This window comes from Tetrao urogallus (genome assembly GCF_951394365.1).
Source record: "Tetrao urogallus genome assembly, chromosome: 12".
Lineage (NCBI taxonomy): Eukaryota > Metazoa > Chordata > Aves > Galliformes > Phasianidae > Tetrao > Tetrao urogallus.
In genome coordinates this window covers 9,234,722-9,260,340 of record NC_136825.1, presented here as the reverse complement: position 1 = coordinate 9,260,340, position 25,619 = coordinate 9,234,722, and the positions used below count along the sequence as shown (strand labels likewise).

The 25,619-nt window shown below is 44.0% G+C and overlaps 1 protein-coding gene across 2 annotated transcripts in view; it reads left to right on the top strand.

The window, feature by feature from the left end:
• Nucleotides 1-1,538: 1,538 nt before the first annotated feature.
• KCTD15 (potassium channel tetramerization domain containing 15) overlaps nucleotides 1,539-25,619 on the top strand; it is a gene marked incomplete at both ends in the record, with an annotated part of 50,003 nt that continues 25,922 nt past the window's right edge. Inside the window, 2 exons of one of the 2 annotated variants that reach the window (XM_079541404.1) lie at nucleotides 1,539-1,580; nucleotides 15,758-15,933. In XM_079541404.1, coding sequence (XP_079397530.1) covers nucleotides 1,539-1,580; nucleotides 15,758-15,933 — 218 coding nt within the window. Of the gene's footprint in view, nucleotides 1,581-14,317; nucleotides 14,336-15,757; nucleotides 15,934-25,619 lie in introns of those variants that run through there. The other variant, XM_079541405.1, reaches the window with a different exon arrangement.

Here is a 25,619-nt window from a genome sequence, read left to right as displayed (position 1 = left end):
AGGACCTCGGCAGATTTATAAATAGTTTTTAATTAACCGAACCCTAAAATATGCCCTGGTTGCTACAATACCCGTGAGAACACTGCAGCACGATCAGACTCCACACGGGCATTAATTAGAACCGCAGCACTTCCTACCTCTCCGAGGACCGCGCTCCCCAGGCGGCTCCCGGACGCCTCGCGCCCCGGCGCCGGGCCGCAGCCATCGCCCCGCACCTGCGCACACCAACTGCCTTAGCCTCAAAGTCAGCAGCACGCCCAAACCCCGCACGCCTGCCTGCGCTCACCGCTCTGTCAGCCGGCAGCCACACCTGTTCGACGGCGCCAGGCTGCCACCCGCGGCAGCCTCGGCCCCACAGGGAGCCGCTCGGTTCGCCGTGCCCTGGGCCCTCTGGCCCGCGGGCGCTGCTCCCCACGCGGCCCTCGCACCCCGCTGGGAGCAGCCGCCGGTTTCCGTGGCAACGGCTGTTGGCGGGAAGGCCGGAGCGGGCTGAGGAAGGAGCGGCGGGCTGAGGCGGCGCGCGGGATTGAGGCCCGGGGCGTCTTCCTCAGAGCCCCCATCGCTTCGTCCCGGCCCGCGGCTGCCGGCTCAGCAGTCTCCACGAGGAGAAGGAGCCCGGGGCTGTCCGGCTCTCTTGCACAGCTCTGGCGAGACGAGAGGCCCCGACCCTTTGGCCTCCATCTCCTGCCCCACGCAAACTCTGGCTCCTGCACTGCAGATGGAGCCACAGCATTTGTCCTGCATTATTCATGCTCTCAGTGCGTGGAAATGAAAATCGAAATATATATATATATATATACTCATTTAAAGCTATTTTTCAGATCGCTTCAAAATTCAAATTAATTAAGATTAATTAAAAATTAAATAAAAAATAAAAAGCTCTGAAAGTGATTTTTTTATTTCACTTACATCTTTAATGTAGCAGCAACTCCAGTGGGGCCACTGTTTTTAGTTTCATGTGGCACAACAAGAGAAATGGGGACTTGCTATCCTGATGTGGCAGCGCAGAGGAGAAGGACCGTGCCAGCAACAGCTTTCACTGAAGAAACAAGGGGCAAAATACATCTGACAAGCTGAAGTGGGGATGAGGGAGGAATGCTGTTGCCAACGTGCCACGTGAGAGCAGCCGCCTGTCCTTTTCCTTCCCCAAAACCAAGCAGATTTCTTAACAGCTGTACAAAGGCAGAGTGAGGGGGAAAAAGACCCCCATCCCTGCCGCCCTCAGCATGCAAAAGCCATCACCTGGCTTCATCGCTCCTCAGATGTGTGGAAGAACCTTTAATCTCTTGGAAGAACTGCCCTTTTCACAGTGGAAACACCCTGCCATACTGGGAATATGAATGTAAGATGCTTTTGAAAAGCAAGTAAATATGTGGCCCACAGGGGAAAAAGGCTGCATTTGAATTTCAGGCCTGTGACTGAACAGCAAAACTCCTAAAGGCAGCAGATGCAGAAGCAGTATGGGATCCTTTCACAGACCCAAGTGTAATCCCTGCTCGTATCCCTCATCGTTTAACCTCCCCAGCAGAGCTGATGACATGGCTCTTGTCAGCAGTCACGTGGTGAGCACCAGAGTCCAGGTAAGAAGTGGGTTGCCAGTGTGCTAGGCACACACAGAAACCTGGGAAATGCTTTGCTGCTCCAAATTCTCAGTGTCATTCCGGGAAAAGAGAAATAGGAATTGAGCAGAAAAGCAACAAAAGGAAGGGCTGGAGGGTTGTGGCTCATAGGTGGGAGACATCGAGCAGGTGGATGGTCCTGTTGACCATTTTCATCAGTTCAATTAATTTGTCCTTCTACAGAACCACCAGTTTCTGGTGGCTCCCCAACGTAGTTGTTTGCCAGCAGCTTACTTGGTCAGGTCAAGGGAATCTTGTGAGGAAAAGCAAGGCTGGTCTCCTGCTTTGTGGACAATGCCATATATTCAGAAACTAGAAATCGCTATGAGGCGCTTTTTAATACAAGACTCCTCAAACACCTCCATTCAGCAGGGAATATATATATACTCTTTCTATAAAACAATATATGTCGAAAACGTGCTTGCACTTCTGTTCCTAAAGAATGCCTTGACAACAGAATACTCAAGTGGGTAACACTTCACAAACATTAAACATACATTGGTCCTTTGCATAAAGCAGAATGAGTCTAATATTCAAGGATGGACAAAAACATAACTGTGTAGTTGTTGCCACAAATTATTTTAAGAAGGATAGTGTGCTGGCTCTGATAGCACCACATCATTTTCATTTCCAACTGCATTAAACTAATCTGTTCACAGATTCCTTCAGAAAGTCCCTCAAACGCTAATTGCAAAATAAAAGCTGGTTTTAAAATCCAGAACTGACTTCCTTTAGTAATTTTCCATCTGAAAACTTAGGCTACAATGTCAAAAACTGTGGCATTACAATAGAACATTTAAACTAAATGTTACGTTTATTTAACTTAAGAGTTTGGTTATTCTGTGCACAATTTCCTTCAAATACATATTTCATGATGAGAAACATGCCTCTTATTTAAGTTTACTCCAACTAGAAGAAAGGCATTCTCTTCTCTGTCTGAGAAGAAATTCATGGCGAAAAATGTGGAGTAATACAATATTCAAAGAGATAAGAGCGTAGATCCATGAAAAATGGTGCCATAGCACATACAGGTTGGAAGGTAAGTATGATTTCTTCTGCTTGGGAATATTGTTTTTATATCAGACTTTTGGAGACATCTGTATTATTAACTTCACATACCTACACAACATCCAAAGTGATACCATTGATATTAAAAAATTTAGAGTCAATATTCTGAAATCTTCCTCTTGCAGAATATTTGTCTGGGTTTTTTTTTCAAACGTAGTATAAGTAAAGCAGCGTATGCCATTGTATCTGTCTCAAAGGATGCCAGGCAGGAGGAATGAAAGGCTTTGAATATCTGCTTAACTGAAATCAGTGAAGCAAAGGAGAAGAGACCATCAGGGAGACTGTTAAGGTCCCTGATTCTCAGGCCCAGTGTAAATTAGAGCCCAGCTGGCAATGGTACTCGGGAGACCATACGCTAGCTGAGGATGGCTGCAGCACAGCATGTTGCGACCATATGTCTGACATACTGTCTCCTTTCCAAGGGTCTCTGGCATAACAGGATTTGGTTAGACTCTGCTCAGCTGGCCAGGTTCAGAGCTCTCATCTTCTTTGTACCAAAACAAAGGCGTCAAAGCTGTGGTTAAACTTGTCCGCAGCAGCATTCAAGTGGGCAAGGAGAAGCAGCACTGTGATGCATCATCCTCTTGGTAGGAGTGTGTTTCCACTGTGGCATGTGGTGAAAATGCTCCAGCTGAGTCTGCATGCATCATAGGTGGGCAGGATGACCACTGTGGGGAATGGGACACCGGGCTGAAAACTGGAGGTGTCATGTGGCAGCACCACAATGTAAACAGATCTGAAAAGACAATCATGCAAAACCACTGCCAGTTTCAAGTCTTTCTGTGTTGCAGCAATAGGAGCGCTGGACCAGAACACTGCTAATTCTGCCTTTTCATACTGATTATTACCAGGAATTAGTTTTGTTTTGAGATGTGTGCTAACTTGCAAGTTAGTTTTAGCTTCACAATCTCCAATTCACTATTCATTTAGTCTAACAGATGAATTTCATGACCCTGAATTAATTTTTTAGTTTTCCCCTCCCAGTTGTGCTTTTTCTATTAGATATTTTGCAACACGAAAGTGTGCTTCACTCAACTCTTCACGTGCTGTTTAATACATGGTTTCATGGTTTAGAACTCATTCCGTTGGCTCCCAAAAGAATTTATCTGTCTACTCATCCTGTTATCTGAGGGTTACAACAGCTTGTACTATCCTACTTACTGTGGGTCTGAAACCATGGTCCTTAAGAATATTTTCTTCCTTGCCACTGACATCCAACTTGCATAGAATCACAGAATCACAGAATTGTAGGGGTTGGAAGGGACCTCCAGAGATCATCGAGTCCAACCATCCTGCCAAAGCAGGTTCCCTACACCAGCTCACACAGGTAGGTGTCCAGGCGGGTCTTGAATATCTCCAGAGGAGACTCCACAACCTCTCTGGGCAGCCTGTCCCAGTGCTCCATCACCCTCACCGCAAAGAAGTTCTTGTGCACATTTGTGACTATTCTATCCCCTTCTGGAATCCATACCTAAGAATTTGCTTGTTTTTCTATTTCTTCTGCTCTCATGTCCATGTCATCGTATTTTGTTGAGCGACTTCTCTCTCAGGTTCTGTTCCAATTACACAATATTCAGACTTCTCAGTCTATTTGACAAAGAGGAAGAGTGTTGAAATACTGCTACATAAATAAGAAGCAACTCTTCTTTGGTTCTAGATGTGCCTGTGCTTATCTCAAACCCTAAAAACAGAACATGATTTCATCCAAGAGGGGCATTATGGCTCTTTTCTTTATTCTCTGTATTCAGTTAAGTGGCATTTTTGCAGTATAACTTATTCCAGACCTTTGCTAGAAAAAAACTATGCATACAACCTGCCTTAGAAGTGTATTCAGTTGGGAGCTGCCTGGCTGCAGAGGATCTTACACATCGTTCAGCTAAGTCAGCAATCCATATGCAAAAATCAAGCTTTCAGGGACACTGTGTAGATTTGTGACATACTGTAGAGTACTGTGCATCTCTAAAAACCAAAGAATGGATTACACCCAACCATGAAAAATGTTTTTTTCCTTACCATGACATCTATAATATAGATACGCTTTATTTAATAAGGAGCTAAAAACACGTGGCACAAAAGTTACTTTAAAATGTTTAAAATATTCAATATTGTAACTGTTTAAGATGATAAATGAGAGAACACAACAAGCTGACGTCATGCTGAAAGCTAACATAGGACATCCTGAGTATATTTAATTTTAGGACCTGATCTTGGCTTGTAACATTTGGAAGCATGGAGAGGTGGGCAAACTTATTCGATTCTGTATTTCCTGATAAGCTATTTTATCTTTGCAGTCCAGCGTAGGTTATATTACACTGCTGTCATGAGTTAGGTGCTGGATAATGGATAGTCTCAAAAAGAGTCCATCTCTATGTAGGCAATCAAGTAACAGTTTGTAAATTCACTCAGCAGCAATACGTCTCTTGAAAAAAAAAAAAAAAAGAGCATTTCAAGGAAGAGAGTGACAAGACTTGGTGAGTTCCTAAAGATCAGATTTTATTCTCTTCATGGTCATGCTTACTGCTCCCAGGAAATCCCTTATCTGCCTACAAATGACAAAAAATTTTTTGTCTTAATTAGCAAACCCTGGGTCAAGTTCTTGTTACAGAACTGGCACTGCCACTGGCTTCAACTGGGAGATGTCCTTAATTCTTCCTTTTTTTTTTTTTAGTCCGTTATGTGTCAGCAGACTGAAGCAAGCGCTGATATTTTAAGGTTCTTAATATTTTCAGGATTCTCACAAGAGCAAACTTTCTCACTAGCTCAACACATTTGTAATCAGCATTAGCCTTCCACACCTCTGCTTCTATCTCAGTGTAAGTGAGGGAGGTGGTGGTGCTAGTCACAGGACCTATGGCATGACCACTCAGATGTGTTTCTCCCTGTTATCTGTGGTCAGTCTTCTCCCACCAGGAGACAAGGCTAATGGTAGTCGTGTCCAGTAAACCTCACTGAAGGCAACAAAACCATGTAGGCTTTGCTGACCAACAACTGTCCAAAAATTACTTCTGAAGGACTAATTTCTTACTCAGAACTTCTGGACTACATCTGTGTCTTAACCGTGATTGAGGAGAGTATTAACCTACATATAGATATGGATTCCTTTCTTTTAACGGAACAAAACTCTAATTCTCACTTGCCTGCTTTAAACATTTCTTTAAATGTTCTATTTTCTCCGTTATTTAAAGTGCCCACTGGAGCATAAAGTGTTTCAAAGAAGAGGACCAGGCAGACTGGACATTTCTTTGTGTACTTTTTGCAGCTAGTGCGAATGTTGCTTTTGCTGCCAGGAAGCCAGAATTGGCCTCAGGTTCACGTATGTAACATGAGAAGTGCTAAAGTCAGACTCAAGCTTCGAGTGAAGACACATAAAGGAAAGGATATGCACTAATATGCACTAATACAGGATGAGGTCTCTAGAATATCTTCATACAGGCACTTTGAGATCCATATACAAATTCATGTATCGCAGTGTAGAAGAGGTTGATGGTTTTTTTCAGTTCATTATACCTTCTTTCACACAGCCCATTCAAATCTGATCATTTCCAAATATATTTGGAATATCTTATTGACAGGAAATTTCTGTTGCTCAAAATTTGCATCTTTTCATGATCTTTCATTTTCTATTCTGACAAATATGCAGTGTTATTTTTGAAAAACACCAAATGATGAAGGAAAATAAGATGGGATTCTCTACAGATTTCTATTTCATACTGTTTTCAGAGTGTTGGGTAATTTCTGATCTCTTCATTGAAAAAGTTGAAATGAGCTATGGAAAAATTAGACTGACTAACACATTAGAGAATGGTTCTGTCCAAATCAATTGTTAAGCATCTGCATAGAATACAAAGAAGAGCTGATTAAAAAAAAATAATAATAAAATCCAAAGTGTTTTATTTGAAGTATTTAACATCTTAATAGACTCATGGGAGGCATTTAGCCAAGAGGTTTTAAAACACCTATGTTACAGCTTAGCTCTTTTAGTTGTAATATCCTACAACCTAGCCCAAGACTCTTCAGTTACAAATTTTGTATTGCTTTGTAAGGAGTATAATAGAGTTTTTGAGAGAATAAGTTATGTTCACTTCCAGTAGTATGTCTTCTTTTTTCTTCACTACATACTATTTAATATTTTCCTTTGTACACTTCTTAATAGTTGAGCTCCAAGTGAAACTCTGAAAAACAACATTAGGATTCAAACTAAAGTGGAAGAATTTATTTTCAGGGTCACAAGTAGCGTAGTGAGATTTCTCTCTTAAACAATGACACTTAGTATCTCTGTAGTTCTATGAATACTTTTGAAGTGTCATATTAAAACCAATCTCTTGGCCTTCAGGCAAAGAGAAGCAATTAGTCTTGGAGTTGTGAATAAATAAAAATCCATTTATATACCCGTCCTTGACATGTACCTTGCAAATCTTAGAAACTTCATCTAGTGGGAAAAGAAATGTTAAATCACAAACACCAAGACTAATCATACTGTGGTGTTGCTTCCTAAAACTGTTTAGAGTGTATCAAACTTTCAAGTATTAATTTGTATGTATATATTCATACATATTGAAACACAACAACAGAAAGGCATTCGCACACATGAGTGAGAAGAAAGAAATGAGCGAGTGCGTATAGAGCTATAATGCACACCTTTATTATCTATCCTCAGCACTAATCCAGGTGAGAAAACTCAAAGCTCTTGAGCACATTGTTCTGTCTAGCTCCTGCACAAACAGTCCCTCACAAGCATCCTACCATGCGCACGCCTCTCTCATCCCAAATGCGTTCAGTCTTTGGTCTGCAAACAAACAAACAAAGCAGATCTTTATTAGCCACGCATGCCAGTGAAGTGGTACCTGTGGCAGTCGTGTTGGAATGAGTCAGAAAACAATTTCTACTTTTTGTTCAGTGCAGTATTTTTAGGTCTTCTCTTTCTTCATTACTGCACCTCAGTGCAGAAGCATCCTATTTCTACAATGCTCTACTTGCCGTTCAAGGTTCTTGCGTTTGTTTTTCGTTTAGCAGTCAGTAGATCACAGAGGAAGTAAAAATTACATTGTCAGGTGATCCCTGGCAGTTTGTACATCCCTACAGAAACACGAGGTAGCTGGGGGTGGGAGACAGGTCAGGGAGCCTCGGCAGATCTCGTCCTCCTCGTGCTCCACTTGTTGAGCGGTGAGAGATGGGATTGCTGGGGATGCCGCCCGGCCCGACGACAGGTGGGACGGCCGCGCGGGGCCGCACAGTGGCCGCACGTCGGGACAGAGCTGGCCTCGGGGCCGCGCAGAGCTCAGAGGTGGGACTCAGCGAAGACCGCACCTGGGCCGGTGGGATGGTCAAGGAAAACAAATTTAAGTCTATTCTGGATGCAAATCTCTCCGCTGACCTAGTTCTCATTCTCCTTTTCATTTCAGAAGCTCAGCTAAAAATCCATAAATTAAGGAAATTAACTGATGGAGCCTGCGGCATCTTTGTAAGCTATTTAAATCTTTAAATTTACAACATCTTCTGCATATATCAAGTAATTGAACTAACTGCAGGGATGTAACTTTAATGAGAAAATTTCCCTCTTCTCCTGTAGTTTGTACTCGAGAAGGAAAAAAAAAAAAAAAAAAAAAAAAAAGAGAGAGAGAGAGAGAAAAAAAAAAAAGCTACCCTTAGGAGAAAAGTTTCTGTTTATTCCTGCCACGGAAGATAACTTTAAAAAAAAAACGAATTGCAGGGGTCCTGCCTGTTTTTCTCCGTTCCCTGCAGGTCGAGGCGGGCGGGCACCGGCGGGGCCGCCCCGAGCCCCGCGGCGCGGAGGGAAGAGCGGGCGGGCGCGGAGAGGAGAGGAGCGCGGCCCGCCGCCGGGCTGACCTTTCGGGCGGCCGCGGCGCGTTGCGTAACTCCCTGCGCGGCCGCGCTCGGCGGCTAGTAGGCGCTGCAGCCCGCCCGGCCGCGGCCACCCGGACGCGCGGCGCCGCTCCGCGGGCGCGCAGCTGCCGGAGCCCCTCCTCTGCGGCGGCCGGCGGCCGAGGGCCGGACGCTGCGGGGCGGCGCTCCCCCCGAACTTCTCCCGCAGGGGCCGCTCTCCGCGGGGAGCGCAATCCCGCGGGGACTCGGGGAAACGCGGAGCCCCAGGCGGAGGCGCGTCTTGGGCGGAAAGTTGAGGGGCGGGCTTCGCGTTGTTTTAATTTTTATTATCGTTTCTTTTCGCTTTTTCTTTTTTTCTTTTTTTCTTTTTTTTTTTTTTTTTGGTGCGGAGGGGGGTTCCCGCCCCCTTCCCTTCGGGGCGTGCTGCGCGCCCGCGGAGCCGCCCGCGGAGCCCCGCGCCATCGCGCCGCACGCTCTAATTGAAATGGCGCTTTTGGCCGGGGGCGGGCTGCCAGGGCGCTCCGCAATAGCACAATGCATGTCGATAGACGTCATTTGGTTTTAATGGCCTACAGGAAATTTGGCGTTTACAATGCGAGACATTAGCAAGGGTGAAAGGGAGGGGGAGGCGGGCGGGCGGGCTGGAAATAATTGCGGCCCCCCCGCCGCCGAGACCCCCCGTCTGCACCCCGCCGGCGCTGGGGATGCGCCCGGGGGGGCCGCGGCGATTTTTTTTATTATTTATTTTTGAACTTGATGTAGTTTATCAACAAGTGCGGAGTGGGTGCTACCCTAATTGTAACGGAGGAGTCGGGAGATGTGAGAAACGTGCCCTGCGTTACTTATTTGGGAGCTGAAAATTTATGCCTAGTTGAAAACGCCTGGGGAAATATTACATCAGACCAAATGACAATGATTAAAATCAGCTTTTTCCCCCCCTTCCCCCTTTTCCTCCTTCTTCTTTTCAGTAAGCCCGCGGAAGGACGTGACAGCGGCCCGAGCCTCCCCGGCACCGACCCGTTACCGCCGGCGGGGCCGGGCCGGGCCGCGCAGCTCCGCGGGCGGCGTAGGGCTCCGCGGGCTGCGGTGCGGCGCCTCCCGGCCCCATCCATTTCCAGGGATCGTGTTTTGTTTTACGGGGGGTGGGGGTGTGAAATAAATCTGGGGACCTTCACTAAAAGCAGGGGAAAATATCCAATTTTCATCGCAAAATTAGCTAGGGCGAGAGCAAAGGGCTGAGCTAATTGTAGCCTAATCCTCTGCCCTGCAGGCGTTTGCAAAGCCTTGAGCAAGAATTCGCTTTTTTTCCTCCTCTTCTCCCTTCCCTCTGTTATTTAGAGACGGGATTATTGCCTTTCTTCTCATAACAGCCTCGGCAGTTTCATTTAAAGGCTTTTTTCCCCCTCACACACACACACATCCGCGCACACACAACATAAATAGAAAGAAGCGGCAAAAACAGAGAGGGGGAGAGCGAGCGAGCGAGGAGAGAGAAGCCTTAAAAATAATAATAATCACAGCAGGATCTGAGGAGCAAAGATAGTAATAAAGGCAAAAAAACTGAGCCCATCCACACACAAACCCAGCAGAGCCCAAAGCCGAGGGGGGCTCGCGGCTCATCCTGTGCTCAAGGTAAGGAACGCGGCAGCGGCTGCACCCGCGGCTGCCCGGGCCGGGCCAGAGCGTGCCGTGCCGTGCCGTGCTGAGCCGTGCATTGCATTGCGCTGCACCGCGCGGCACGCTCGCGCCTTCTCTCGCTCCTTTTTTTTTCTGTCTTTTTTTTTTTTTTTTTTTTTTTTTTTTTTTTTTTTTTTTTTTGGAAAGTGCCTCTTCTTCAAACTAACTCGGCTCCCGGCTCCGGAGGAGAAGCGGCGGAGGAGTGTTTTTTTTTAAAGCTACAGCTCCCGCTTTGCTAGCGCCGTGTGTGTGCCTGTGCGTGTGTGTGCGTGCGTGTGTGTATGTTTTGTTTTGCTCCGCTCCAGCATGGGCAGCGCCGGCGGAGCCCCGCGGCCCGGGGCGCCCGCGCTGCCGCCCCGGCCCCGGTTCTGAAGACGGCCCGGCCCCGGCCCCGGCGCGGCGGAGGCAGCGCAGCCCGCTCCGCGCTCTCGCAGGGTACACGCGGAGCCGCGGGGGTCGGGCGGGCGGCGCGGGGTGCGCGGCCGGGGCGCGGGGGTGGCGGCGGGGCGGCTCGGCACAAAGGGAAGGCGGGCGACAATGGGAGCGCCGCGTATGGAAAGCACGGGCGGGCCGTGAATGAAACTCTGGCGCCAGTGAGAGTGGAAGGCTCGGGCTGGGGCAGACTTCAAACCACTCTAGGCTATAGTTTGCATTTCTGCTCCTGCATGCGATGTGGCACACTTCTGCAAAATTCATACATTAGCCTGGCTAACGCTCACCTCCATTGGCTGCACCGAAATTGGATGCGATCGGGGTTACGGGGTTCTTTTGCCCTCGCGTTCATCTAAGACATCTCCTTTCTTGTTATGAGGGAATAAGTAAAGGACGCCATGTTGTGCTTTTTTTTTTTTGGCTGATCGTTACCTTTGGGCACGCCGCGCGTTTCAGAGCAAAAGGCAGAAGTTGGGAGGGCGGCTGCGGCGCTCCGCGGTGGTTCCCCTGACCAGCAGCGGGGAGAGGCGTGGGGTGACGTGAAGCCGCACTGATAGAGCGGCGGCTGCCACAGCGGGCGGGGGTGGGGAGGGAGGGAGAAAGCCTCTGCTTTTTTTTTTTTTTTTTTTTTTTTTTTTTTTTTTTGCTTTTTTTTGTGTGTGTGAGGAGAGCTCCGCAGGGAGCCCCCACTCCCCCTGCAAAAGTTTTGGGCACGATCCACTCTGTCACTCGGGACAGCGGTGCGTGAGGAAGCGCGGAGGTGTGTGCAAATGTTGACGGACTTTAAATTTTGGAGCCATCCAGTGCGAGGTTTCGAGTAACCCCATCCCTTCTTTGTCTCTAGGCTCGCTTCTCAGCGTAACCAATTGTCTCCGAGTGGCTCTGGAGGCAGACCCGAGCGGTCGCCGTGCGTGTTTATGGAGACAAAGGTAATGCCCGGCCCGGGGCTCTGCCCCCGGCTCCGCGGGGCCGCGGGGCTGGGGCCGCTCCCGCAGCTGCTCGGCCCGGAGCGCTGCGGCGGGGCCGCTCCGGCGGTGGGGCCGGGCCGCGAGCGGGCGCTGGCCTCCCCTGAGCCGGGCGGAGCGGAGCGGCCGCAGCGCCCGTCGGCGGGCGTCGGTCCTGCTGCGGGCGGGGCACGGGGCGCGACCCGCGGGGCCCCGCAGGCGCCCGGGCGGAGCGAGCGGGGACTGGCGGCTCCTGGAACCTGCGGTGCTCATTTCACGTCTCGAATGTGCATGAAGGAATTAAACTGCACGAGTGAATAACAGCATTAGTTTCAATTAATTTTTATCCTGGCAACAATAAACTTTAGAAACAAAGCGCTTTTACATCCGCAATTAGTCTTGCTTCCCATCTGTAGTCTTTTTAAGTGCCTGCTCCTCGATTTAACTTTGTCCCTCCTTCAGAGCTGCCTCCTTTTCCGCTCTCCCCCCTTTTTGCTCGTTATCCCTTCCAGGCTGCCGCTTGCTTCTCCTGCAACCTTTCACCTTCCCTGTCCCTATCTGTCTGCTCTGCTCTCTGCAGTTTATTTCTACTGTATTTTCCCAACATCAGCAGCAGTATTGGTTACCATGGCCCCGGGCTATGTGCAGAGGTGGGAAAGCTTCATCCGCCCAAAAGTTCTTAGACTTTTGAAGTCTTTCTTTTAGTAGGATCTGAAATGTATCATCTAGAGTGTGTATTAAATGAACAGTATTCCTGAAGGCTTTAGAGCAAGAAAGGCAACACCCTGGAAAATTCTGCAGTCTTTCAGCATTCTCTGCCCTAGGGTTATAGCCCTGGGCACGGAGCTGAATGGAGCTCTTACAACTGCCTTCTGTTTACCTTTTATGGTTAAAATAACAGCTTAGCAAAGAAGCAACTTCATGGAGAAACGATTCAGTGAAATCATCTCAAGCTGTAGCAGCATAGCTAGTTTAATCACCCCTAGAGAGCTGAACAACTGTGAGCACAATGGGACACAAAATCATTTTGTGTGTAAATGAGCATGGCATTGTGATTATTTCACTTTGCATGGGCAAATAGTTTTTACAAGCAGTACTTATGCAGTTAGCTTAGAAAGGCAGAAAAAGATAAGCTGGCTCTGAAAGATCTTGGTGTGCAATGTTTGAAAAACTAAATATTCAGATAATTTGGGAATCGGGCTCTATTGATTTTGCCTTCAGCAGGTTCCCGTGTTACTTATTAGAGCAGGGTTATTGCCTGTGCCACTAGTTGGGATGCTGTATCCTGTTGCAGGCAACTAAAGAGCAAGGATTATTTTACATGGTTTAATAAATGAATTTAGTTAGTGTTCCTGCAGTATTCACCCTTAAGGTTTTAATTTTCACATCAGTATTAGAAAATACGTGCATAAAGACTCACTGGATAAATACATTTAGGATTTTGCTTTGTGCATAAAATAAGTGCATTATTCAGTGTGATGAATTTTATCTGCGTCTTACATTAAGGAGAGGAAGGAGTCATTAGAAATAGTGTTACAGTACCTTAAGAAATGAGAGTGCTTATTTCTTGGAGCACTAGAAGTGCTTTCTGTATCCTTACGCTCAACAATTACGCCCCCTGATAATCTGCACATAGGAAATGACTGAAGTCCACAGCTCTCATAAACACGTTGGCTTCATTTTTAATACGAATCCTCTCCAAGCAAGGGAAAAGCCTGTGTTCTAATTCTCCCTCCTCCCCCAAAAAGCCGGTAGCATCCTCAGTAAGTATGAGAAGCCATAAAACTTTGAGAACTATTTTAGCTTTCCAGTGATTTTCTATAATTAAGTGTTTTTTCAACACATGCTCTAGCTGAGAGATGCCAAAAGCAGAGGATTGTTCAAAAGGTCCCTCCAGTGAATAGTATAAATTAAATATCTACTGTGTGATTATGGATGGCCTCACTGAGAATCTCAGGCTTTTTACAGATCAAGGAATTTACTGGTATACTAACATTAAACAAAATCCTAAGATAGCAGCCGTGCTTAAATATGCACAAATAGATTCGGATCACTTGATCTTTAGCTATCTGTGCATATTTTAAAATTGAAGTCTGTGTTTCAAGACAAATGGTTAAATGCAAGACTCGTTTACAGAAGCCCTTTGATTTCATTTGGAAATTGTAACAAGGGGTGCAGATGAGCCCTAATTAGGCGCTTGTTTTGTGAAACTGCATGAGATGTGTTTCTAAGGCAGCTCTGTGCTGCACGAGGTCTATACCTTTATCATTAGTGATAATAGTTAGGGTCTGAACAAAGACAGGGTTGACATTCAGCCTGTGTCTCCTGACCCTTTCATTTAAGTGAGGGAGCACAGACTGAACATGAGTTTGCAGTGCTCTTTGGTAAGAAAGAAAAATCTCTGTGTTGGCAGACAGATGAGGCACCCACAGACTGGTAAACAGAGCGCCAAAATCCTGCAGGTACTTACATACTAAGTTGCTTTTGAAAGTTAGTTCTTTTATTTATGCTATACGACCTATTTACTAAAGCTTGCCCACAACAAGCTCTTGTGGGAAACAAGAAAGCAGCATCTTGAGTCATGAAAGGATTCAATCACTTTCCTTGAAGGTGGTGCTGTAGTAAAAATGTTAATGCCCAATTTCACATCGACTGACACAGAAGTCCTAGGACAGAGCTGGCATTTGCTTCGTGCTCAGTGCAGAGGTCCCTTCTGCCTCCGAAGAGGAAAGGATGTGGATTCACAATGGGGTGATGTATTGCTGTGCTTTAGATGCAGGAAATCCTTTGGAGCTAAACCTGATAAATGCAGTTAATGGAGACGTTATGATGACTTTATGAAGCTGTCCGGATGTATTAAGATTTTTCAGCTCCTTTCTAATAGCTTAGATTTGGATTTTTACAGAGAATATTTCTAACTGCATGTTCATTGAGTGTCACAGCCAGGCTTCTCGTGCAAAATATTTGCTGCTAAGAGAAAGACGAGACCAGCTTTAGATTTCTAGGAAACATTATCAAAGTAACGTGGGAGAAATGGGAATTTACTTTGTAATGCTGTATTAAAGTGCTTCTTAGATGGAAGGGAGAGTCTGGGTGTTTGGTAGCATGCTTGCAAAACAAAATACCAAGAAAATTAGATTATATTCAGAAATATCTTCAGTTATAATGTTTTGCATATGTTGTTTTACCCATAAGGGGGAGAATGAATGGACATTTTCTAAAACTTACAGCAGATTTTTTTTGTTTGCCTTGTATGTTATCTGTACTGATTCAACCAGAATTAGCTCTGAGACACACGTTTCATGCAGAATAAGCCGTGCTTTTTGTACTGAAGAGAACTGAGGAATTTTCTCCTGCTTTGCTAATTCTTTCCATTTTTAAGACATTTAAGTGTTTTTTGCTTTGTCTATCAGCTGAAGATTCTTGACCCAATTCAGTAGTTCTGCTAATTTTCAAACGTTTTAAGTGCAGTAGCCATTAGGTAGATGTTGAATTTGTAATTTCGCTTGCCAGATTGCGTAGTGGTTTCTAACGCTTCTTGTCATGAAAACACAGGTCAATTTATATATATATATATCTTTCTGTTTTCACTGCTTCCAGGCATTGCATTCAGTTTGAAAGCTTATTAGTTCTTTGTATCTAATATTAAGGCTTAACTAAAAAGTATCCATTCATTTTGCAATTATTGAAAATAAGACACAAAATTGATCTTAGTTTGATATGAAATTTACTACATGTATGAACTAAATGCCTTAAGTATTGAGGAAGTCACTAATTTAGAGGTGTCTTGTTACTGAGACAAACTTGCAAAACCCCCTGAATCCCAATTCACAAATTGGTTATTCGTTTGTCAGGGGATATTTCACATCTAACACATAAGCCCGCGACCTTTAATTAGAATTTTGCAGTTTGTTTTATGCCCCTTGAGGCTGACACCTTGAAATTTTTTTTTCTTGATTTCTTATGGCTAATAAGCATCTTTCCCTTCCCCTCTGGTACTTTAAAGAAAATGATGCAAATACACTTAATTACAGTGGTGGCAATAATTTGTTAGCTGAATATGTGATCAGGCAGATGCAAAAATGATCTGATTAGATCTGTGATCACACTGAAAATAAAGGTAACATACTGCTACATTTAAGAGAAACTGTTCTTTTTGTCCTCCGTTTCCAGGAGGGAAGAAGCATGTCCCGTCTGTCTCTAACACGGTCCCCAGTTTCTCCTCTGGCTGCTCAAGGAATTCCTCTCCCAGCTCAGCTCACCAAGTCGAACGCTCCTGTGCACATAGATGTAGGAGGACACATGTACACCAGCAGCCTGGCTACCCTGACCAAGTACCCAGATTCCAGGTAAGACTTCTGTATTTTCAGTCTCTCTGCCTCATTCCGTTCATTGCATGGAAATACTCGTGCACCTGTGTGGCATATTTTGGTGTGAAATACCATTTATTATGTATTCACTTATGAATAATTCAGTTTCCAATTTATACGTTAACTTCACTGGTGTTGTATAGAAAAAATGCCTGTACAATTTATGTATTATTTAGAGAGCCTATTCATTTTCCCTCTCAGTGTCTTCAGCACTGTACTGCTACGTGTGAAGCACCTGTTGGTGTCCTGGATTATTTCCAACTGTACCTAGCAACCTATTCCTTTCAGATTTAGGGAAAAAAAATACTTCTTTTTTCCCCTTTTGAGAGAACAAAACAGTTCAGTTATACTAGGACAGACAGATGCTTTTGTTGGCCAGCAGAAATCCTAAAGTCAGGCATAGCTCAGTGCCTCTGTGGCAGCAGCTATGTCCTGTGGGCAGTGGCCAGTATAGCAGCTCTGTGCACTTGCAGCCACAATTTGGATCCAGTTTTTATACTTTAGGGTAGCTGATCAGCACTGAAGATGTTGATGACAAGCCTGGCAAAAAGAATTTAGTTCTGGCCGTATTATCGCAGAGGGAACTCCAGATACATCAAACTATGAACTGAGGTGGCATGAAAACATTGTACGTGTAACACTGTCTCTTTGTTACTTGCCCAGGTCCCAGTCCTCTGGGGTACTGGGCACCACGATGTATGGGTCAGCCTGGGTAGCATCAGACCTGTAATGGTACTGTGAAAGAGATCGCTGTTTTCAGGGTTAAAATATTTTCATTTTAGTAGTACCTGATTTTGATTTACAGTTATTGGTCACTAAAATGATTCATCCTTTTGTCATTCTGACTGTTATGCTTCAGAAGGATAAATGCCTCGTGTGTAACCACCAGAAGGTGTAGATGTGTAGCATCGAGGTGCCTGTCAAACTGCTTAAAGGAGACTATGGACTCAAAAGTAATTCAGAGCTCAGGCCAGTGAGTTACCAGAGATTTTGCTACCCACATGGCCAGTATTTCTGTAAAGAGAAGGACTTTTTTTTTCTTTATTGACAACCACTGTAAAGCTCTAGATTTACTTGGGGATTTTTCCTTTTAAAGAACTAGCTTTTTGGCACAGAATTGGCAGGTTCTCAAGCAATAAATGTCATTTATGGAGATACCTTGATATGCTTCTGATGTCATAAAGCTGGACTTGTGTTCTCATGCCAAGGAGAGATACTTGCTACATTGTCTATGGGAAAGAAACAATTATTAAAATACCTCTATCTTATGGTTAGGCTGAAACCATATATATATATATATATATATATATATATATATATATATATATATATATATATTTTTTTTTTTTTTTCAGAACAGTTGCTGTTTAATGTTTGTGTGGTACTTTAATCACAGAGAAGTCTGTTTGGTGGGGAGAGATTTATAACAGAGGAGCAGACAAATGCTTCATAGTAGAAAAATACAGAGAAGATTCAGTAGTTGTGATGGAATAGCACATCTGTTTCTGCGTTTTAAAATATCACTGCTGACACTATTTCTAAAATGTGCCTCATATCAGACTTGCTTAATAAAAAAATGTACATAAATTCACATATTTTATATAAAGAGAACAGTTATTTAAAATCTTTTTCCTGTTTGCGAAGATACCAGAAGCATATTCCATAAGGTTCTGTAGTTCTATTAAGTTAAAAATACAAAACTGTGACTGACCAGAGCTCTTGTGCTGCCAGATGTTTTGCTGTGTACTGTATGTTGTTTGCATTGCAGTATTATCTCATAAGGCTTGAATGCTTTTTCAGCTGCTCAAACTTCAGTTCTTACAGGAGTAAGAGCTTGAAGAGCTAGATCTGAAAATCAGAAGGATTACATAGTAGCCGTGTATATTTTTATAGCAAAACATAACCCCTTACCACCACCTATGTAGATTGCATTGCTACATGTGTTATGGATGGAGGGTTCACTTTAAGTTTCAAATCAAATCTTAGCTGTTGTGGTTTTTTTTTTTTTTCTTCTTCATAATTTGGCTTTTTGCAGCAGTGCACTGTAGACTTGGTTGGTTGCCCCATTGAGCCTGTCCTACTCTCATTCCCAGTTAAATCAAAATAAAACTTGCAGTTATTTCAGTGGGGATGATGGGAGCTCCTGATGGTGCTTCGCTGCCTGTGTGTGATTCTTCCACAAGGCACAGATTTCCACTGCAGTGCTCTGGATGAGAGAGGCATCTCTTACAGATGCAAGAAGAAGGAGATAGCTTTTCTGGGTGAGACATCTGGAAAGAATGCCAGAGCACTATTAAATTATGCTCAGATGATGATGTGCATGGCCACATATAGAGGCATATATCATCCACATGCAGAGTTTCCTGGATTATTTTGGACAGCATATTAAACTCTTGGTTTGAGCATGAATTTATAAGCTTCAAATCCAAGAAATTAAACAAATTTCTAGCTTCTGTTTCAGGGAAAGATGTAAGCATATGCTGAAATGCATTGTTAAATCTTAGCTTGTGCCACATAAAATATAATTTGCACTCACTAAAAGTGAAAGCTGTGGGAATAACCTTCCTGTTCATGTTACAACCTCTATCTCTTTTTCTGTGTTCCAAAATCCCAAATAGACTTTTAGCTTGTAATTTATACAGCACATGCACATTTAAGGACATGTGTATAAACATGATTGTACACAGAGACATCACTTGCTAATGGGAAACGGAAAACAATCACTGAATCATGTTTATCTTTCAATAGTATTTGAAGGAGGCCCAATCCTGTTAGGTCCTAAATGAACTCAGTTTGTGTTGACTTCAGCGGGAGGGAAGAGCTCTCAGCAGCTTGCCAGATCAGGCCCAGCAGGAGCAAGTATAGGTATGACCAGTTCCTGCCTATACCTGCTCTCCAGTCACCCCTCTGGTATGACATAAATTACACCTGACAGCAGGCAGCGTGATACATTTCTTATTGTAATTTGTTAGGATTGACTGTGCTCAGCCCACTCGCTTGCTTTACTTGTCTGATCCCAAGTTATGTGGTTAGCCCTAATTCATGGAAACAAAGGACCTGATTCTGGGAGTCTTACTCACGTGAGGGAAATAGCTGGCAATGTAAAGTTGGAGAACTAATTTTGCATTTCAGTGATCCCAGAGCTGTTTTGGAGAAACTTTGATGAAGTCTTTGATGGTGTTCATACTACAGTGCAGCTGCTGGGAGAAGAGAATTTGTCCATTGATTAGATTTGCATAAGCAAAGGGAGCCAGATTAGGCATTAAATGTGGCAGATGCCCTCTTTCCAGTGAATTTTTATGGGCTACATAACTTCTCCAAAGAAGAGAACACTGGAGCAGCACACAACTGTTGTGGCAAAAGGGAAGGGTTAAACAGCCACTGCCAAGGACAGTTTCTAAACTAGACATGCTCACCTTAGTCTTTACTCTTACAAGTTTTCCCAGTTGGCTTTTTAAATGAAACACCTTATAAATAAGTAAACTGGATTTTCAAAGGGTGAAAGGCAAAGGAAAAAAGAAACAAGCAAAAGATACTGTGAGCAGAAACAACGTAAACACAGCATAATAGTCACAGAGAGGATCTCAGAAGTAGTAGTATTAATCCCTCTACTTATAACTAGTTGAAGCTGATATTCTTGTATACCTGAAATTGCCATTCAAGTTAACAAGTTTTGGGGGATTCATGGAGGCTGGCACTGACTTACTGCATCTAAGGCTTACTTTCTCTAGCTTATTTTTAGTAAGTTTTCTCACAAAAACTGCCAACTCTGATAGTTGTGAGCTACAGGTGTGTAAAGCAAAGAAAAAAAATCTGTTGAATACTCTTACTGTCAATATCTTATTTGTAAAGTAACCAGCTGAACAGACCAATTATTCAACTTTGAGAGCATTTCCTCTAGAAATTCCATTGATGTTTTCACCCACAGGACCTCTAAAAGCAACCCCTTCACACGTTGACACTTGAATATGGATTTATATGACAGATTATAAGGGAAGTCTGTAAAGACTTTAGCACATCTATAAAGTGAGCTGCAAATTGTATTTATTCAAGGGAATGTGGTAGCTCTTAAAAAACAAAAATAAAAAACAACCAGAAATCCGAGCTTTTAATGTGCAAAGTCGAATACCCAAAGATGCTGCCAAATCATCCAGTCTTACTCCCACTGAGTTCAGTGACAGATATCTCATCGACTTTAAGTGGAAAAGAACTAGAAGTTCTAAATCCCCTTATACCACAGCAAGCACACACTTTGCCATTTCACTGAAAATTTTGATATGATTTTTAAGTTGTTAGAAAGCAGAATGACATTTTTTTCATTAGAAAAAATGAAAAACAGGCCTGTTCTTTTTACAGCCCTGTTTAACATTTATCTCAGAGAATTGCTGTGAGCTCCCTGTGAATTGTTCAGCTATAAAGGGTACATATATTTACTTTACATTCTTGGTTAATTAGTATTTGTTGTCTAACCCTCTGTTAAAGATAAATATGTTATTTTGTGAAGCAAGGTTATAAGAGGTCTCACTTCCAGGAGTGTTGCTCGTGTGCGAGAAGTGAGCAGACATCCTTGTAATTGAGGCAGAGGTTCCCTGGTGGGAGCAGTGTGGTCACACAGACCCAGAGGAGCTTCCCCATCACCGCTTGGCAGAAGGTGGCTGGGACCTGCCAGACTGGACCTGCCTGCCTTCAGCCTTTACTCCGTCTGGTTAACCGAGAACACCCACCTTTTTTAAAGTTTTCTTACCTCTTTAGGAAAGCAAAACTTGTTGGCTCTGTGGCCCAAGGCAGTGCTGGTGCTAACAGTGCATGCCCTGACCTTGAGGCACCTTGGCTTCTGGAGATGGCGTCCACCCATCTGGAGGCTCTGCCCTCCAGAGAAAACCAGCACAGGCTTTTCTTAACAGTTTCATAAAGCAGTGATATGACTGTAGGTTTTAAGAGGCATGGTATAATTTTCCTGTTTTCTCTGTCTTATTTTCCTCTGAACACACGATCTTTTGGAGGGAATTTACAAAAGAGCCCCCTAAAGTTTTGGACTTTTTCTTGTCAAAGCAAACTCTATTCTTTTATAAAGCCACATTTGGACAAGCTCTCCTAGCAAGAATGTTCTTCTGAGCCCAGCTGCACAGTAAGTCATCTAGATTCCCCTGTTGCTGGAACTCAGCAGCAACACCCAAGATCTTTTCTTCTCCCCACCTCTCTGCAGTCACACCAGGCTGGACTGAATTCCAGGCCAACATTCTTCTCCAAGTTTCAAGACTCACCTGTTGTAGCTGCCAGACCATGACTGCTGACATCGTATAGCCAGATACAGATTAACTCAAACACATCCAATACTGAGATTGTCAAAACAGATTTTCCACTTCACCCTTTACAACTAAAAACTTCCTGCTCTTCTTGGGAGAGAGCAGGGAAATTAATTCGGATGTATTCAGTGTGTATAATTCTCCAGATTTAGCACACGTAAGAGCACGTAGGATCAGTCCAGTGTTACCACCATTGACTTGTTAACTCCTCATCAGATCTGTGGAGTCCTGATGTTATTACAAGAAAACAATGCCAATTATCAGATCCTGTCATTCACCACATACTGGCAGAAGGGTGTAAATCAGTTCTTAAACAAATCCTCTGCTTTGGCCAGGAAGTTAAGACCAAATTTGTTCATAACCAGAGGCTGATTGTGGCCTCTAAAACACAGTGCATTTGTGGTCAGGGTTGCAATTTGGAGCAGAAAACTGCCAGCTCTCCTGGGTCCACTCGCTCTCTTTTGACCCTGTATAATTGTTAGCATCAATACTAACCTAGGGGTTTCCAAAACCTCTCAATTCCAATTCCATACCACACTGACCACAGCTCACTCACGCAGTGTGTGTGTATGGCATGTTGTCCCTCTTCAGTATCTCTGCAGACCTGCTTAGTGATGCTCTTTTAGCACAACGTGTGCCTGCCGTGGCACATTATACGAGCAGTAAGGTACTGCTCTTCCCAGTGAAGTCATCTGAGCGGTGGCACGAGGCTCAGGCATAACCAGGCTAAAAGGCACGGTCTATTACTCAAAAGGCAAAGTTTCTGAATTAGTGCCTACAGCCCACATTCAGGCAAAGCTCTACAAAACACACCTGCATGTGAGCTGCAGCACAAAGCTCATCAATTTTAATGGATATTGTGAACTTGAAGCATACATGGGCTTTAAAGGAAAACACTTGAAGAGGTAGGATTGTTTTCCTGTGCTACTGATGCTCAGAGCTGCAGAGCCGAGGTATGGCACCAGCACGGTGGTTGTGGTGCACTGGCACTGGAGTGCTGAGCTTGGCAGGGGCCCCCCAGCTCTGCTGCAGAAGACAGCAAGGAAAGGAATAGAAAAGCAGAAATTTCGGTTATGCATAAAGCCTTTTCTGAATTAACATAAGAATTTTCATTGAGATTAAAATCATTTTCTGTTACATTTAATGCACCTGTAATTAACAGAAAAATCTTGAGAGTTTTTCTCATTTGGTTGCTGACTGGGCAGGTCTTTGGTTTCCAAGGGAATTCTGACCAGCAGAACAGTTAATGGGAAGAAAAAATCCTCAAAAAAACCTTTCTGTATCCCACCCTTCTTTCCCCCCCAGCTTGCATCTAAACCTGTGGGTGCTGTGCTTACCTGAGTGGAAGCTGGAATCAGCAAAGAACTCTTATTTCTAGATTGCTGAATCAAGTAATGGAAAATGAACCAGGCATTCCCTGCTTGCACAGCAAACATTGCTGTTTTGTAAAGGTGCTGTGTGGCTGCAGCCACCTGAGTCCATGCAACTCTCTGGGAAGTGTGAGAAGTTAGGGGCAGGATGGGAGCTGCTTCCAGGACCCAGCCAGCAAAACTCCTGGGTAGCACGGAGGTCAGAGTATGGCAGGCAGAGGTGGAAAACCCTTCATTCTCCTGGCTGGACTCGTTGGAGCCGATGTGGCAGCCGCCTCAACAGCGCCAGGCCTGAAAGGAGCAGGGCATTGCCTGGCTAAAGGAGGTGCACTGGATGTGGCCTCCATGGAATAAAAATCTGCTACAGGGAAGTAATTACAGCTGGGGATAATGACTTAGATACCCTGTCTCTACATTCTATTAGAGGGAAAAATCCTAGAATCAAAGTCTGCTTTGAGAAACTGAGCAGAGCTCATGGAAATAATACACAAAAACAGATCTGCCTGTGTTAACTAAGGATGCTGCTGCATTTCTGCAGTGGAGGTGGCTTTGGTGGTAAAGGAGAACAAGCCCTCTAACGTAACTGTTCAGTCCAGTGACTGTGAGAGATGGGAGCAAAGGAATTTGTATGGAAACTGATTCTTCAGACCTGTCTGTGTCCATCTCTCCAGGATCTCTGACTAACTGGCATGTAGGGAGCCACAACAGAGCTGAGCTGTCTGCTGTGATAAAAGTGTTTACTCCTTACTGGACTTCATAAATGCTGCCTTGCCCAGCACAGCTGCTGCCCAGGGACTGCCTGCAGGCTCTGGAGAGGGAAGCAGAGCTTATCCTTCGGGAACACAAATCTTAGTGTAATTGGGTGCAGAGATTGGGACCTGTCAATGAATGAATTATTGGTATGTTTACTTGGAATATTTGATGAAATGTATGAGAGAATGTTACACAGCTAGTCTCTGATGAACACTTTTTCCAAAATTATTATTTCTCTGTATACGTATATATATTACAGCCTGAGCTGTGGAGTTCTAGGCACAAATAGGTATTATAGCATGTAGAAAGGGGAGGATTGTGCTACTGTTGGAGAGGACAAGATAGCAAACCACACTCATCCGCCTGACAGAAATAAAATTATGGCTGTGTTGCTAAGCCCAGCACAGGCTGCTCAAAAAGCCTGAAGTTGAGAAAATTCCACATTCCTGATCTAGATATTACCTTGTTTGGCTTGGCTAGTCAAAAGGGAAGAGAGAGGAGGTGTTCTCCATGCAATCCATCCTGGCTGTGGCCAGAGGGATGTCACTTGTGGCCTTTGAGAGCAGCTCAGGCCTGCTGGGCTGTGTCTCTCCAATATCTTCGGTGCAAACTCAGATGACCATGTCTCGTTTTCTGCTCTTCTCTGTTCTCCTGCAACAATAACTGGGCTGAGTTTAGCCCATTAGAATTTCCCTCCTTCCTGTTTACAGTGGGTTAAAAATCAGTCTGTTTAAAAATCAGTCAGTTAAAACTCACACATAAAGCCCAGAAGACAGGGAGACCAGTAATTCAGCATTTTCTTGCTTTAGCGCTCTGTATTTATAGCAGTTTCTGAGGTTAGTTGGTTAAGTCCTTTGTCATTTTTCTAATTCCTTCTTTTGCTTACCACTCACCTCTCACCTGCCAGGGTACTTCAGTGCCAGCAGCACAATTTAAGTATTTTTCAGCAGTTGTTTTCAGGGCACTAACATGAAACATGAAAAGCATCAGCATTAGCAGCATGGTTTGAGAAACAGCTCCCATAAGATGCTATGGAAGTAACCTGTCTCCTCCTTTTATGTGCTGCTAATGGAGGCTGCTTTTCTGCTGGTGAACACAGTGCAAAGTACTGCACCTTTGCCCAGTTTCATAGTTGTAGCAACTTCACACTTAAAACAAAGGGGAATCCCCTCTATTGATGGTTTTCTTTTTTTTTTTTTTTTTTTTTTTGTATGCTCTGCACCCAGTAGACACAACACATGGAGAGGACTTATGTTAAGATGTGGGTTTGGTAACTTTGTGTTGGAAATCATGTCCTGAGGTCACAGCAAACCACTGCACCAGCAAAGCAAAAGAGATGTTACCTCTTCATATTTGGTCTTTGAGTACACATCACTGGTGTTTGTCTTGTGATTTATAAACTTTTGCTTTATAATGACTCTGCAATGGCAAGTAGACCTGGTCTCCTTAGGGGGATATTTCATGAACTACTTAGGAAGTTTATAAAAAAGAGTCCCTAGATTATGAAGCAAGGGGTATCTGTTTTGTAAGGAACGTGTTACAAAATGAATTTGTCTTTAGGCCTAATTTAATTATTTTAATGATCCCACTGGTGGTTGTTGTAGGTGTCGTTCTGTGTATATATTGTGACCTACATGCTTGTGATCATTTATGAAATCTAAGATTTAAAAATACATTGGGCCTTATTAATTCATTGCCTTCTATCACTGAAGTAAATTGAGGTAGTTTGGATATTAGTACACGGGGCCAAATCTGTCTTCCAGTGAAGACAATGAGAGTTTTACTGTAAGCATAAATGGAAACAAAATAAGTCCTGTTCTTTTAGAAAAGTGCCCCACATAATCCCTGGTGTAACTGTTCACTGCTGTGGAGTGATGCCAGAAATGCATATTGATGTGAAGACAGGAACTTGTCAAAGACATCTGAAGGTGTAAAATCAACAGGCAGGTGAGCACAGAAGAGTCCTACCCTTACAGGTAGGTGCATGTGCCTTTCCTGGTCAGGTGGCCTTCAAAAAAAGAAGACTTCATTGGCTTTGAAGGAGATACTCCAAATTCGTACCCGTAAAATTGAAAATAGAATTAATCTATTCATGGGCTAAGAATCAGTCTTTAAGAACAAACCGCATATTTAAATAGAAGAAATATGTAGGCATGCAAACACAGGATTCAATTCTGAAAGCACAGAGGAGGCTACATCTCTCAAGCACAGTGACAAGGTGATGCGGACCATGCTA